Source organism: Monopterus albus, unplaced genomic scaffold (genome assembly GCF_001952655.1).
Source record: "Monopterus albus unplaced genomic scaffold, M_albus_1.0 scaffold126.1, whole genome shotgun sequence".
Taxonomy (NCBI): Eukaryota; Metazoa; Chordata; class Actinopteri; order Synbranchiformes; family Synbranchidae; genus Monopterus; species Monopterus albus.
Window position 1 is genome coordinate 1,213,326 of NW_018128006.1, and position 17,313 is coordinate 1,230,638.

Sequence of the window (17,313 nt, forward strand, 5' to 3'; positions counted from 1 at the left end):
GGAGGGTAATACTGCCTATTAGTTTACTGTGAGGTTAGTTTTGTGGTGTTTGTTGGACACATTAAACTTTGGTCTTGTCATTGTACAAAATAAAAAGTTAAGGAATCACAGTTCATCCTGAAGGGGACATGAATGTGTGTATCACATTTTGTTCCACTCCATCTGGTAGTTATTGAAATATTATGCTTAAAACCTCAAAGCAGAAAGGTCAGACGATCTCCCTAGTCAGTGGGCTTTTACTCTACAGACTATAAATGTCTGAACAACGGCAGTGAATCCAAATAACTGTCGCGTTTTTATGCCAACAAGCTTGTTCCTTGTCAGTGAACATTGCATTTGCTCTTTCCTGTAGCACCTGCAGTACCAGCAGTGTTGTAGCTACACACCATCAGAGGGAGATGAATAAAATGCCGGATGGACTGGAAGGCTGACATTTGGCTATACTTCACCTATAATGCCAAACAGGGAGTAAGCATGTTATCATGTCAGTGGAGAGGCTACACAGAGAGCCACCTGTAAAGCCACCTGGACACAGAAATAAGGTTATTCGAGGTGCCTTCCGAGCTATTTTAAATTTAGATGCAAGTCACATTTATAAACACACTCTACCTCACTGGTTCATTTCTGTTCTGCTGTCACTACTTGTAGATGTGAACATTTTCTTCTCAGTGACTTTTTGGAAGTCACTCCATAAAGGGACATTTGAAAAATAAAATACTCTGTTACAAGTAAAAGTCCTGCATTACTTAAGTAAAGTACAAACATATTAGCATCAAAATATACTTAGAGTACCAAACTGAAAAGTACTCATTATGCAGAATGGCATATTTCACATTAATGTATATCATATAAATGAATTATAATTATTGGTGCATTATTGTGTACATCACATTACTGTTACTGAGCTAATTTTAACAATTTTATGTTTATAATTTGAAGTACTGCTGGGTAGCTTTTGAATTTCCCAACGGGGACCAATATTGTCTTATGGTTATATTGTATTCTGTTTTATTCTGTAAAGTAACTGTAAAGTTATCAAATAAATGTAATTCAGTAAAAAGTATAATATTTGCCTCTGAAATTCAGCGAGATTTAAGTAGCACAACATGTAAATAAATAAAGTACAGATACCTCAAAACCGTACCTAAGTACAGTACTTGAGCATGTTGAATGCACCCTTATCTAAACCTAAACCCAACTCTGTGTGGAGCAGAATTGCCCCTTCTTTGACCCCTGGTCCTTAGATAGCCTGTGCACACCACTGATACTAATATATGCCAGTAAACATATATTTTGTACAAAGCTCCATACACCAGTTCATAGTAAAGCAAACTTCTGGGAACACTGTAAGCTGAGAAAAGAATGGAGGGGTAAATAAAACAAGTTTTGATACACTCTGTGTGTAGTTTTCCCTTTCTAAAATAAATCTTTCAGCCAATAACAAACGTTCAGTGCGGTTAACTCAGGAACCATCTCCTGTCACTCTGCAGAAACCAAACCATGCAAACCACAGGGAGTCATTTCTGCCAGTCGGGTTTAGCCTGTAGTGTTACAGCAAATGGAAGCTAAAGCTTCAGTTCTCTGCAAATATTTGCCGTTTCAGCCTGGTAGGATTCCACACATTTATTCTAATTTCTAGACAAATTAACTAAGTTACATAATGTCTTATAAAAAAAAGTTCATAGGTGCTTTTTAGCTACACTAGCAGCATGGATCGTTGGATGGCACTGTTAGCTGGTCAGTTGGTGGATCCACTCTTTTCATCCACACTGAAATATCTTAACAACTACTGAATTTCCATATGATTTAGAACAAATACTCTTGACACTCCCATCAGTCTCAGGGTTGTGCTTAGTGTTTATTAGCTAATTTCAGCATGCTAATATATTAAACTAAGATTAAAACTACCTTTACTAAAACACCACTTGACCTAAGAGGTGCTTTGAACCAAATGTCATTGTCCAATTCTAATTATTAGCTACTGCTACTGAAACAGAGCTATTATTATATTACATTTACTTCTAACCTGGTATAAGTCAGCTATAATATAGGCAAATGATTAGCTGAAAATTTTCAAGGTAGCTTACACACAAATTAATTTCAGCTAATTTGACATGATAAATTTAAATGTGTTAGGAAGTGAATGGTCTGAAATGACAGACGTCATGAATTTAAAAGCCCTTTAAAATAGTTCAGTCTTAATGAAACTCACATTTCTTTTGATGCCTTTAAACATTTCTTCATTCACTGAAGCTCTCTCGAGTAATTATGGTCAGGCTCGTGCAATTTCTAGTCTGCTCCATGCTATGTTTAAAAGAATTGAAAATGGGTTTTTAAAGCACATTCTTGGTAACCTCCTTGTACTGAATTTCTAGCAGCAGATTATTCTTAAAATGTAGATGTTTAGATTGGAGGCATGAGTTTTTAAACCAAAGAAATAAAAGTTGAACTTTCATTGTTTATGTCTTTGGGTTGCATTTAGACAATATTAACTCAGTTGTATGTCTAATTAAAATTGTAAGTTATCAATTTTATATTCAATATTCTGTGTATTTAGTACCACAGGAATTCATCATCTCCTCTAATCTACATTACTCTGATGGTAAAATTTATAGATGTCAGTAAACCTGTTGTAAAAAGCTTTAAAAAATTATCTGGCTCGTTCAGGATGTAAGGAGCTGTTTTTACATTACATTTAACCTTTTAACTGATTATGTGTAAAAATCTAGGCAGCTCATAACACTTGATCAAGCACCACATAAGATAAACTTTATTATACCCCACAGAGAAATGAAAGTATCACAGCAGAATATATCTACCCTGTACAAAATTATGCATGAAATAAAACTATAATAAATGGTACTTAATACTACATACACCTAGACAAATAATAATTATAAAGTGTACTATAAGGAAGGGAAAAGTCAACAGAAAACCAGACAGACTTGTGTTTGTGTGCACATACGTGTCTGCACGTGATGCACTGCAGCATTCCACGCAGTCCATCTTATCTCATGAGGGTCTGGGGTCAACTCCAATTAGACAACAGAAATTTGGTGGGGGGCAAAACACAGACCTGCCTTCTGCACATGCTTATATGAAAGAACAGTTTGTATTTTTTATCTATATGGTATATTCACACTTGGAACTCTTATTTTTTTCTGTTCAAACCGCAACACTTTAAAATATCAACAGACTTGTATATTGAATGATTTTATGTGTTCATCTGAGGTCGGTTATCATGTTTTTATACCAGACCGCGTGTTTCAGCTCACTGTGTCAAATTACAAATAGTTATGCAATATCAATTTTTTTCCTGTGGTTGACCTACTTTTCAGTGTATGGGGTATAGGTCAGATACCACTAATGATAATCTATACATAAACAGCCTTGCATCTCACTGCGCTGCTTTGTGTCACATTCTTGCTTCCAAATTCCAGCGCCACACAGATTAACCAGATTCTTAACTGTGTGTGTGCTGATCACCTGTGTGTGGATGTACCTACCCTGGTCTTTAATGGTGCTAAAGGAGCCACAGGTCAAGTGGGAGTGGCCAGCTCATGTGTTGGGGATTTTCATGACAGGATTAACCTGTTAGCACATACTAAACTGTGGAACTTCAGGCTGAAATATTCACACAGCACCACTTTGTTTAGCCATGGGTGGATGTATAGACTGCATAGGCCAGGCTTACAGCCATACAGACAGACATGGATAGATAAATAGATAGATAGATAGATAAATAAAGCCTCTGCTGCCCCCTTGCGGCATTCTATGATAAAACACTACCGCGTTTACAATTATTAAGAAACATGCAAATCCTTACTCTTTAAAATGTTGGCCGCTGGTTATAGCCAAAGATACACAACTATCAAGATAGATCACTATTTTAAAACAATTAGTAACGACGATTTAAGAGAAAAGGGGCTGAAACATCTCATCATGTTGTCAGCCCTACATTTTGCTTATCGTGACATTCATCCTAATTTAAAGTTATTACATTCATTAATGTGCATAATGTCAACATTAGTTATTTCACCTTCAAAATAGTTTTGATTGACTGGATTAACGACAACGAGCTAATTCCTCTGTTAGCGTACAGCAGTCGTCGATTAGTTGTTACAACGTTGAGCTGTAATGTTGGTAAACAAAACAAGTTAATGGTTGTAGAGACGTCTTTTAAAGACCATAAGTCAATGCGCCAAAACCGCTGTGCCATCTGGTCCCATGGTGTAATGGTTAGCACTCTGGACTTTGAATCCAGCGATCCGAGTTCAAATCTCGGTGGGACCTCATCCTTTACTTCCACATGCAAGATAAAACTAGCACAACAATCAAAAGGCAATTGCCCTAGAGCTATAAAACAATGTAGTTTGGGATTAAATTATCTGGAAAAAAACAAACAACAACAACAAAAATATGCTATGCTGCTGTGTCGCCTCACAGCAAGAAGGTACAGGATTCAAACCCTGGCCGACCCGGTGCCTTCCTGTATGGAATCTGCATGTTCTCCCTGTGCCTGCATAGGTTTGCTCCAGGTTCCCACAGTCCAAAGACATAGGTTAGCTTAGATTGGTTGGTGACTCTAAATTGCTCAGAGGAGAGACTGTGGGTGTGTGTGGTTGTTTGTCTATGCCAGCCCTGTGACAGACTGGCGACCTGTCCACGTGTACGCTGCCACTACCCCAGTGTCAGCTGGGTTTGGCTCCAGCCCCCTGCCACTCTGTTCAGTAATAAGCAGTAAAGATAATGGATGGATGGAAAAAAACAAAAGAGAAAGAAGTACAAAGGGCAAATAGTTACAGTGTTGGAAAGTAACTAAGTACATTTGCTCAAGTAGGCTACTGTTCTTATACTTGATTATTTTCATTTTCTGCTATTTTGTACTTTGTAATTTCAGAGGTAAATGCTGTACTTTTTACTACACTACATTTATTTTATTACTTTACTTACTTTTCACAATCAGATTAATAGAATAAAATACAGTAATCATAAGAATGTATTGATCCCCTGTCAGAAACTTAGTTACCTTTAGTATTTTAGTATATTTTGATGCTACCACTTTCATATTTTTACTTAAATAGCATTTTTAATGCAGGACTTTTACTTGTAATAGAGTATTTTACACTGTGGCCTTTCTCCTTTTACTTAAGTGCAGGATGTGAACACTTTTTGCACCACTGAACAGTTCCCCTTGAAATGTAGCATTACAAGTATCCCCTAACTGTGCTTGGGTACAGGACCTTTATTTGAGTGCAGCACTTCACCCAAGTCATTTATCAACCTTGGTATATCACATTTTGGCACAGATTAAACTATTTCACTATGGAATACTATTAACACTGAATATCACAGGTTCATGTTCAAACAACTTTATTTCCACACATAAATGAGTGTTGAAAAATATATATATATACAGTTATATACTTGAATTGAACATTTCTTGTAATATTTTATTGGAATGTTGATTACATTTTTTTGAAAACATGTCCACAACAGATGTTTCTCTACTGGGACATGTACAGGGTTGCACCCCTGTGCAGAATAAGTTCAGAATTGCCACTCTTTAACAGTGTCTCATCATACAGTACTCTGCTGTTTACCTGCCACAGGTTTGGTTTATTATCCATGCATCACTGTAACCTGCTGTATCCACACTGGAGCATATTGCCAGTACGTTCTGTTTGAACACACCCTGAAAGAACACCAACATACATCTACACTTTCAAACATAAGACTTGCTTAGTATTCCAGTAGAAACTCTAAAGGTGCTGGTAATGTAGCCTGTCAGTGTACACACAGCACAGTACACGTGCGATGGAAAAACAATTAAATTAAAGTGGCAGTAAATTAGAAAAAAGAAAGAAAGAAAGAAATGCATATTATAACAACACTAGCACAATAATACAGTAAACTGTTCATTTTAACAGCCACAACAACAATAACATAGAACAAACAAAGCAACATGAACACTATTATAGTGACTAGATCACATGGGACATAGCTGTAGTGAAGGAGGCTCACATTATAGCATCATCTACTTAATTAGAGCAATAACACCATGTAAAATCTCTTGAAGAGGAGACAATAATACAATTCATACATTATTTCAACAGTCTTATTCTGTCTGCACAACTACATATTCACTGGATCAAAGCCTCATATCAGATTAAGGTCTAAGATTAAGGCGGGAGTGAAATTATTGTTTCACTCCAGAGCTCCATTATCTCTGCATCAGTAAAAGTCCTGTACTCAAAGCTGAGCTCCAGGTTTGAATCATAATGTTGAGTGAACAGTGTAGTTCCAGGAAGAGAATTAGTTAGATGTGGATCAGGCTCAAAATAAATCACACGGCTCAAATAAATGGTCACTGTTTTATCCGTTTTATCTGTGACATGAGCTGAAAGTCAAATGGCCTTTCAACATAGTACATTCTACTTTCAACTGAGGTCTCTTTAATTTGCCACAAAAGTAAATTAATCGTTTTTGCAAACTAAAGATTTGTATCAACAAATACAGTGAACATACATTTTTCTGTCAAGGATTGGTTTTACCAACCAAACTTAAAATATGACCATTATTATATATCATAGTCAGTCATAATAAGTACAGAAGCAGTGAAGCTCAGAAAAAAGCTTTAAAGATTATGTTTAATCAGAAAACAGTGTAACCGACAGCCAGGCTGCAGTGCCTGCATTTATTTTTGTTTTACCCCAAAACTTTATTTGCATTATTTACATATTGTACATAAAATATACTGTATCTGTTTTGCTAAGTGTTTGTCTGTTCATAAAGCTTTCGTTAGCTGTGGCTGTCTCACCAGATAGTCAGATGTCTAAAAGTTATTATAAAGTATTCTGCTTTTTACTCATTTTTGAGCAAATATGCAGTCACTGTGTTTCGTCCATTTGTTCATCATGCCCTACAGAATTAATATGTTCAAAACTTTAAGCATGTTGGCTACTTTGTCTGACTTAAAGTCCAGTAAACCCTATATGAATCTGAATCATTATTACTATGTTGTGTTTCTGTTAACAGTGTTTCTCTCAGTGTGTTGTAGTTTCAGTTCTTTTCTGCAGGTTGTTCATTATCTTTCTTCAATAAAGGCATGTAAAAGAACACGTTTGATTACATCACTATGACATTCACTTGTCACAGTAGTGCACAAGTAAAGCATTCAAAGGGTTCATAAGGCAGCAAGCCACACGAGCACACAGCTCAGCATTTGTGATATCAAAGTGGCAGCTTTGGGATATGGACCTAAAGAACATGCTTAAAAAACTAAGAAAACAAACATTAACTTAAATAGGTAGTGAACTTAATTCCAGCAAAAACTATTATTAATTTTTACAGAATGACACCATGATATAAATGAGTTTTTCTCATCAGTTCATACAAGTTCAATAGGTGGAAATGCTGCTTTAAAAATGTGCATGTGAACACCACATACTTTTTACGCTCTCTTCAGATATTTTGGACACAGTCCAATCAGTTAACCTTTATATTGAAAACTCGCTGGCTACCTCTCTGCTTTTTAGTCTTCTGCCTTTTTTGCGTTTATGTGTAAGTGTGTATTTGTTTGGCACATCTCCATGCTTTATCCAGTCATATGTCAGTGGTCTCCATCTTGTTGAGAGTGTCCAACTCCCCGTTGCTGCACGTGTTGCTTTGAATTTGCTGCCTGCCGGCCTTCTTTGGGATCTCGGAGAGGAAGTGTCTGCTTTGTTCAAAAGGTGCAAGAGCATGTTGCTCCGAGCTGATAGTGGCGCGACTGGTTTCGGAGATGGAGCGGTTGGTGTGGTAGTTGAAATGGCTGCTAGTGATGGGTGATGCTCCCCAGCTGGTTTTGCCCCAGGCAAATTTCCACTGAGCCCACCTCCTCTGCAGGGCTGCCTGGGCCTGTACATCCACAATGACAAAATAAAGTTAAATAGATAATCAATACTTTATTTCTTTTTTTTTAAGAAATGTCATTATATTGTTGATTCAGTTTTAGAGCTTAGTTTAGTCTAGTGTTAGACAGATTATATGTACTATTCTATTTTATATAACACATTTTACATGATCTGCATCAAACCAAATATTAAACTGTAAATGGTCTCCATCTTAAAGCAGTTTATAGCATCTTTAAAACATGCAATATGATAGTTTTAATATACCTCTGCATTGCAGAAACAGAATATAATTGCCACCAGGAGTCCCTGCAAAGTAATGTGACAGGTTATATATCAGTGCAGAAACAGATGTCAGTGAGCTTATACTGTAAATAATAAATATAAATTTAGGTTTATTTGAAAATCATGGAGCATGATATAGCCTCTTTCTGTCTAGTTGCTGTGAACATTAAAGTGACTATCACAAGATTCAGCTGAATGTTTGATTTCCACAAGCAAGAGAGCACTTGTTGATATAAATTCAAGAGCAGACAGTGGCCCACTCACGCTCTGGAGTGTAGCGGAAATTGTTGAGTGCTCTTTAGTTTTACATTGTTTCTTAATGAAGGCGGGTTTAATGGTATTTCAGTGGTACATAATGTTATCACGGAAAGCTTCTCTGCCAAACACCTGCAGTTTGGAACTTCAAGATCAAATGTTATCATAAAAAATGCAGTTTATTGGTGCAAAATTGGTGACAGTTAATTTCACCATAGGAGTTAATCTAATTTACTTAGAATTTAAATGAATCTCTGTGACAGGTTAGCAGCATCAGCACTTAGATCAAATGTAATGTTTAGTTTGTTGTTGACTGTACCTGGAAGTGACAGAAGATATGTACAAAGAAATCATAAATGGCACGGCTGATGCGTCCCTCTGGCCTCCAGGGGAAAAGGATGAACTGGACTCCAAGAAGAGGGATGAGGATGAGTGTGGCTCTCACTGCCTTCATGTAAGTTGTGGACTCAGCGCAGTGGGTCTCCTTTAGCTTGGTGACCAGAACTCGGACAATGTTCATGAGAAAGAAAAAGTTCACCTGAATAGATTGATAACCAGATGGATAGGTGGGTGAAAGAAAGAGAAAGATGTACAGTACTCGACCTGATTAAATCTGAATGGAAGGCACATCTTTTCATATTATCAATGACAATGACTGGCCTGATGGTGGCACTATAACAACACCTTCAAATAAGATTTTTTTTCTATAACTTCTTTTCATGTTACTCTGACATTAAATGGAGAAAGGACAGTTTCATTTAGATGAGCTTTTGCTGTGATTTTCCTGGCATTCTTATGAGCTTAAAACTCAAAATACCATGCTAAAATTCAATATCAAAAGAACATGTTCAATTTGAAGGCAGCTTATGGTATTTTCACCAAAATTTCAACAACTACAGATGCTTCTCTGTGTTCTACCATTACAAAGTTACATAGATACAATAAAATGAAAGCACCACAAAGATTAGAAACTTACTAGCAGACTGCCAGTAGTGTAGTATGATATACATGATTTTACTATGTACTTTAGATCACTGTGTGCCGTTGCATAAGAAGTTTCAGGTAAAAGTATTCTACTAGTCATCACTAAGTATATGAAAAGTGGTTTGAAGGTGTCTGTCAGTTTGTGTCTGACAATTTTTACAGTAATCTTAAATAAAGTAAGGGGCTATTCCCATTCACTTCAATGAGAATGTGTGTCCACACTTCTGACTGGTATGGGTATACTTTTTAAGTTACTCACAAGCAGTGCAGCGTGAATGGGCCCATGAATGATGTAGACCAGGTGAGTGTTTGAACTAATCCAACACCTGTCAATAATACAAAGCACAAGAAAAATTAAAAGTGACACCATGGCTGTGAAGTTTCACAAGCACAGCAACATCAAAAAGCCTTAATCATTCACTTTTAGGACAAGACTCAGTGAACAAAGCGTTTACTGAAATTCAACTTGATGAGGCAAATCAATATCTGTCAAATCCTCCCACCTTCAAAGTGATCAAATGGAATAAAAGAAGATCACAGGAAGGAAGAGAAGGTGAAACTCCAGCCTGTAGTTATGTTGCAATATTGAACTACACTTCAGTACAGTAAATATGCAACATGTTTAATTACATTGGTGACACCTGTTTGGATAATTATCTTGGCAGTAACTTCTTACTTGTCATTAAAGTAGAGCCCACGAGCCACAGCATACATGATGGCAGGAACAAAAGGAAAACCTTAGGACAAACAACAGAAATACAGACAAAAATATCATACAAACATCATGAATCTCTATAGAGGCTTCTGCAGCTGCACCACAATGTTAAAGCATAATGTTAAATGAAACACAACATCTTCATGTACATCTTATTCTTAATGTACTAGTTAAGTCACAAGAGTGTTTTATGTAAAGAAAAGAGTTTGAGTTATACAGTATTTTAGCCAAGTTTAAGGAATATTTCAACATTTTGGGAAATATTAGTCATTGTTTGCCAACACTTAGATGAAAAGATTGCAAACAGTTAGCCTGGCTGTAGCTGAAGTTAGCAGCACCTCTAAAGCTGGAATCAGGAGGCAGTTAACATACCATAGGTACATCTAGCCTAGGTCTGTTAGGAGGTAACAACTCTAATTTAGCAGTGCATATGTCATTAATTAACCAATTTTATTTGTTTAATCTGCACAAAGCACATATGTAAAAACTCCAATTTGTGGTTTTACAGGGGTTTTTTGTATAGATTCAACAAAGGAGAGCTAAGCTAAGCTAATGGGCTACTACCTGAAGAAAGTGAGTATGTATATTTCTCAAAATTCTAAACTATACCTTTAACATGACTTTACTCAAAAAGTTGTTATACTGTATATATTTGTGGTTCAGGAAAGCTGAAGTCACAAAGATTTCAGTTACTGTCCCAGCATCAAAAGCATAGCTAATAGTATGACGCACAGAACATGTGCCAGCCCACATGTATAGGATGGCTACTGGACAGATATAAAAGATGTAGGCCTTGAAGAGACATTAAAAAAATCCATCACTTATGCATTAAGAACCTGCTGAATTTGCCTTCATGGTTAAGCTAAGGCAACTGAAAGTCTGGATGAGAGATTCTCATGAAAAACCCACTTATCTAAGCACAGGCACATGCAGCCATCCATAGTGTATTTTTCCCCTTGCACTGATGTTCGACAATTTGAACCAAATTAAAGATCTCTTGTATTATTATTTTTACATTATTTACACTGTGAGCGAATGCCAGTCACAATCAGTGTCACCCACAAACTGAAGCTGTAAAGCAGCTGTTTTAATTCCTTCATTTATCTTATAATTATGTTGTAAGAGAATTTACAGTATAATAATCTGCGTAATCTGCTGCCACCATATCCTCAGCACTTTAATGTTGCCTCAGAATCTTCCTGGCTATCTGCAATTATAAGCTGCAATGTTTAAAACTGATGTGACTACAAGATGGAAGCAGTTTACAGGGAAACACCACAAGCAAAGGTTATGAACTGGCGGTGAAATGTCAGATCCCTCTGACTCACCCCATCCCAGGATGTAGTACCAGAAGAGCTGCTGTTCTCCAACAAAGACAGCCACTATGATTAGTGTGTGGAGGTAGATGCCTTCACACAGCATCCAGAAGTAGTTGGAAGTGCTTGTATATTGAGTCAGCACAGCCAGGACCTTACAGCTCACCTGATCAACATGAAAAAGTAAAGCTTTGTTTCAGATGTGTCACGATAAATTAAAAGCAGATTTTAACCCATAAATATTATAAGTAAAAACTGTGTAGGATATGTTTAACATGGGAGTACAAATTAACTGAAATTTATCAGTGTAATGAGCTGAAATATAATTTAGTGGCTCACGGGGTTGCTGGCATTTATGGCTTGGTTATTGGCCACAGTGAGAGAGAGCCACATGATAGTAACAATGGAGTTTAAAATGAAGGACAGAAACATGTTCTTGTGCAGGGAGATTCTCTGGCAGCTAAGACTCCTAAAAGGCAGAGAGAAGGAACAGTTTATCAGTTATGGTTACTTTATTTTTTAAACATTTATACTAATATTCTGTGACAGTTATTGAATATCAAATTAAACATGATATCATTCATTTTCTGTCATAATGGCTAACAAAAGTTTCTGACAAACTTTGCATATAGCCTGACATATAAACATGTTGATTCATGTGAAATTAGATCAAACTATGCCATTACAATCACAGACACACAGCTTACTATTGGTCAGTTATATATGGGATAGAACACACTGATCATATTAATAGAAACACCGTACATACCAGAGGAGATTATGATATAAAAGGTCAGTACTGTTGCCATACAGTACATTGGCCTACTACATACAAGCAGCTTCTATTGGAACTCTACAGGAAATAAGTGTTTATTCAGACCAAACAAAAGAAAACTCTCACTTAACTCACTTGAAGTAGGAGAAAATGATCAGACAGGTGATTAGGGAGACAATAGACAAACCATGACCCACCATGGCCAGGTAGTAGAGACTGATGGCGAACTGCGGGAAGAAAGTGTTTAATTGTGATAAATGAGATAAAACACTTATTAAGAAGCAGATACAGTAGTTGCATAGTCACTGTACGGTAAGCACAGTCACCTCTTTGCAGCACAGAAGGAAACATCTGGACACAGAAGAAAACCCTTGTGGAAAAACAAAGGAAAATTGTTTCCTGAAAGGCCATGAATTCAATTTGTCATCCTCCAAGTGGAAATGATTTGCATGTTTAGGTAAGTATAGACTGTAGATATCAGGTGGATTAAAACAAACTCTTAATTATTAATGAAGAGGTCAACATCCAAAAGGGTTGTAGTACATTTAAATTAGAACTGAACTGAGACGTAGTTTGGTGTGTTAAGTGTTGAGAGTGTATGTATGTTCCACACTTTCAGAGAGTTTAGGGTGGGAGGAGGGGGGAGTTTTCATGTGAGGCAAACAGTAAAGTTTGGCATCTCTGTGTTTGATCATGTTTATACAAGAAAAACCAGCAATGCCACATGAACAACAAGCGCATAAGTATTTTGAACACTGCAGCTCAGAGTAGTGAGGACAACATGGTATTTATTCCATACTGATACAATGACATGGCCCATTTATAGGCAAATTGCAGCATGTGAACCTCTCTGTGTAGAGATTTTGACAGTCTGGGGATTTTAAAGGAATCTCATTCCAGTTGCAGAACTGCAACATTGGCGAAGCGTTGCGGAGCCAGCTTGTTGGCTATGTTTTACTCTCTCAAGTGTCCATGCCAGTTTAGAGCACATGAGTCAGTGAGTGCAGACTGCAGTTTGCCCTTGGTTCATGTTGCTATGCTTAGCTGTCCCAACACGTGTAAGTTCTGACTATCAGATATCAGCGTCTGTCATAAACCCTCTGGTGTCATTTCCTGTAGTTGGTGCAGTGGTTCAGGTTACATCGCCACACAATGCCCAAAAAAACCCAAAACAATTTAAACCTATTTAAAGCTTCGTGGTCACTATGCATGAATCAGCTTGAAGGAGGCCTTAGAGCAAATTAACAGAGACCCAATTAAATGTTGTAAATATAATTAACCCTTTGAAATCCTCTCATACAGAGCAGTTTCATTGCGTTGTGTTTTACCTTGAGTTTGTCTTCAGTGTAGGTCTGACACTGGGTGTAGTTAGTCCAGATTCGGTTGCTCTCTGGGTGGTGGAACCACTGGCCATCAGGATTACACACTTTGGTGACCTTCTCTGTTTGAGACAATGTTACACTTTATACCTGGTTTGCTTTAGGTAACTTCAGATTTCAAACTCATTGTACATTCAGTTTCTTTATCAGAGTTCTGGTGTTTGTGGGAGCACAACTTTTCCATTTTGTAATTTATGTTTTGCAATGTTCCACACAGTCGAAAATGAAGTCAAAATGTGACAGGAGATGTCAAGATGCTGAAGGCTTAGTAGAACTCTCAAAATCAAGAATCAGGGGTTATACATTGACTATTTATTCAAATATGATAAAGTAAAAATATGTATCAGCACAAACAATAGGAAAATATAATTTGTCAGCTCTGTGTGTGTTTGTGTGTGATAAAGCCTCACCAGCAGGGTCAAAGTCATGAAAGTAATCAGGACACATCTGCATGACAACGCCTGGAGCTGAATCCCCCCAGCACAGCCAGCCGTCCCATGTACGGTTACAGTAGGTACCTACAGAGGGCATAACAAATGTGACATTGAACTTGTAGAGGTTGCAGACAGTAGACATGGGAGATGTGCATGTCTGTGCCCGTGGGTAAGACTAACAGCACAAACGTGTTAGACTTATCTAACCTAAATGCAGCTAGCCTGCACAAAGATGGTCAACAATAGACGGAAACCAGAAAATCAAGTTGCACAAAATAACATTTGAAAGACAGTGAAGTATGGAGCAGGAGTAACAGGCACAAGGAAAAAGACAAAGGGTAAGTTTCCTTTCTTTCAGACTCACTTCCTCTCTCTCTCTCTGTCTGTGTGTGTGTGTGTATGAACATACATGTTAATAGGTTACACAACCAGAAAAGCTTGTCTAAATTTTAAGAATTGATTAAAATTGTGGTAGTGGTGGCCTAAGTTAGACCAGAATGTTTGCTGTTTCAATCACTGGACTAGCAGGATTAAATCTGGGTGCCTGCCCCACTTTTATTCACACCACTGACTGCTTAGTGGCCATGGGTCAAGCTGTGGCCACTTATGATTTAGTCCCCCTCACCTGGAGGGTGAGGGAGAACTGGGGTTGGACTCAAGATGGCTGACCCAGGTGCTAGTACATTTAATGGAATAAAAACAACATGACAACAAAACAGGGTCCATAATACATACAACAAGGGAAGGGCAGTGATGACTAAGGAGACCAGGACGGTAAACACACAAACTAACGACAGGAACTAGGATAGCAGGAGGATGAGAACGGACAGGTGAACAAAAAGAACCAACGTAAACAATGCAATCCACAGCGCAGAGACTGTCAGTGTGGAAGACAAAGCTCGTATTTCTGTATTGCTAACCGCATAATTAGCGTGATAAGGTCAAGCCAAAACGCACAGAGACTGTCAGCGTAGCATCTTACACACGTCTAAAAAAATATGCGGGTCAAACACAACCTTTGTCACTTACATAGGGTAAGTATTGTCCATTACATGTCGCAATGCTCAGGTGTGCGCACCGACCCACGAGTCACTAATAACCCGATGCGACACAGCTGAGGCGTTGATCCCGCAAAAAGGGAGAGCAGGAGAGGAAAAAAAGAAAGAGAGGCAGGGCGCGCCGAGCGGACCTGACACCACTGAGCAAAAACAGATATTTATGTCCTAACCTGTACATACCAGTCAGCCCTTCATCCTTCCTCTTTGAGGTCTTGAGCACCTATAGCGGGTGCTTTCCCCCACAACAACCACAAGTGGCAAAAAAATGAGCACATTCCACACTTGAAAAACAAAACTTCGGCAAGTGATGCAAGGGTGGGATTTATCAGAAATGTTTTCTGAACAAAACTGTTTGGTTTGGATGCCTGGAAATGAATGCCTGGTTAACAGCCTCATCACTGTTAAAGACCAATGGCTTCATCGTCTGGGGAACATGAACATCGATCTGCACAATATCTCATGGCCATTCATCAAATAGTTGCTGAGACAGAATTCAGAGAAATGTCAGTCTAAACCAAAGTCACTTATCAACAGAGACAGCACGACAATAGTGCTAAAACAGGGGCCCATAAAGTCAATGGCAGGGCTATATAAGCACAATGAAAGTGGTTTATTTTAAAAGGATATCCTGTAATTTTTTCCCTTGCTGGTAGTAAAGCTAATTACATTTGCAGAGAAAGTGTGATTCAGCACTGTGCTTGAATGCAAACTGTTGCTGGGAACAAAATGTGTTAATACCACCAGGGAGATGTATGCTCCAGCTGGACAACTGTTACCAGCTGAACTGTGAATAAACAGAACAACTGGCACAATCTTATCACCTTCCTCTGAGTGTGGCGGATCATGGATAATCTTCAAGTAACACTCAAACTGAGCAGCCAGAATCTGATGTCGGGACATTCCAAATACAGCGGATATGTCGCTGAAATTGTCCTGCTCGCCAGTCACTGCTTTTTCGACAGCCACCGTGGACCCCACATCCTCAGACTGGGACACCTGGGTAAACAATCATGCAAAGATACAGATATGGTACAGATATATTACTTGATATTAATTGGTAAATTTGTCTGCAAAGGTATATGATTAAGTCAATGCACATGCTCCTCCTCTCAGTCTGGTTTCTCTTTGTCTTGTCAGACTCAAATAATATATTACATTACATTAGACAGTACTTCTCACATTTAATGTATGAAAAGAAGAAGACTAGGCATCTGGAGACAGACAGCTGTACTCACCTCTGTGCCTAGCACCAGTGCAACTACCAGTGAGAGTGTTAGGCTCCTCCACATGTCTCTGCAAGTGAAACAGAATGAGATCAATGCATTTTTAAGGCAGTTTGCCAAACAGTTCTATATGAATTAATATGAAACAATGTAAGAAGCTGTAATTCATTCTAGAGCTGTAGTTCTTAAAGAGGAATCTGGGAACATCAAGCATAATAAACAGCACCAGACTATAATAGCAGACATGAACCAGATATTGTGTATATAGTTTTAAAGTTGTAATTTAAGTTCAGATGTGCATATGTGAGTGCATGGTTCCAGAAGCATACTTGTGTTTGTTTATTTACAGTCTGTATTTTCTCATCTATCAAGACAGGAAGTTCATGCTCCCACAGTCATTTCTCTCCTCTGTCCAGTCAGGGTCACAGAAACAGATGTGTGTTTGTCATGATTTCTGGGCAAAAGGGCAGAAAGCTCCCTGTAGTGTTTCCTCTTTAAGAAGCAAAACTATGGTCAACTATATACAGAAGTATAAGTCATATATACTGTATGTTTTATTTTTTATCCATGAGGGAGGAATCTGGCTCCATTGCGTTCTGGTGACTGGACCTCATGACCCATGATACAGCCCAGTCTAACAAGAAAAATGTAGACTACAAAATCTATGTTGGTCCACAGTGTAAAGTGTAGTAATCTTACTATAATGGCTATAAAATTGTGACATGGCAGTGTTTGTTGTGTTGCAGCCCAATGACCTTCTGTGTTCTTCTTTGTGTTCTTCTTCTTTGTGTTTTATGAAGGTTGGCAAACGACAAAATGGTGTATTATTGCCAGTCTGGGCTGGAGTGTGGATTAAGAAGCTAGTATTGAGTGTCTCTTGAAATTGAACAGTTTAAAAACACTAGGAAGTTGGTGGTTAGGGCAGATAGATGGGTCCAACTTTCATGCAGACAACTGAAGATTGTGTCTGACATTGTGCAGTCTTGTACTTTTCATC

General features: G+C 38.0%; 1 protein-coding gene and 1 non-coding gene across 2 annotated transcripts in view; one reads left to right on the top strand and one right to left on the bottom strand.

Annotated features, from left to right (window-relative positions):
• Positions 1-4,221: 4,221 nt before the first annotated feature.
• Positions 4,222-4,293, top strand: trnaq-uug (transfer RNA glutamine (anticodon UUG)). Its single transcript has one exon. It is a non-coding gene; the product is annotated as a tRNA-Gln (tRNA).
• Positions 4,294-6,631: 2,338 nt separating this feature from the next.
• calcrl2 (calcitonin receptor-like 2) overlaps positions 6,632-17,313 on the bottom strand; it is a 22,473-nt gene continuing 11,791 nt past the window's right edge. The window contains exons 2-13 of the mRNA XM_020612625.1: positions 16,329-16,386; positions 15,915-16,089; positions 14,012-14,119; positions 13,551-13,663; positions 12,358-12,449; positions 11,787-11,916; positions 11,460-11,613; positions 10,093-10,153; positions 9,676-9,742; positions 8,752-8,970; positions 8,160-8,201; positions 6,632-7,899 (exon numbers count right to left, since the gene is read on the bottom strand). Of these exons, the coding sequence (XP_020468281.1) occupies positions 7,606-7,899; positions 8,160-8,201; positions 8,752-8,970; positions 9,676-9,742; positions 10,093-10,153; positions 11,460-11,613; positions 11,787-11,916; positions 12,358-12,449; positions 13,551-13,663; positions 14,012-14,119; positions 15,915-16,089; positions 16,329-16,386 (1,513 nt within the window). The 3' untranslated portion in view covers positions 6,632-7,605. The remainder of the gene's footprint in view (positions 7,900-8,159; positions 8,202-8,751; positions 8,971-9,675; positions 9,743-10,092; positions 10,154-11,459; positions 11,614-11,786; positions 11,917-12,357; positions 12,450-13,550; positions 13,664-14,011; positions 14,120-15,914; positions 16,090-16,328; positions 16,387-17,313) is intronic.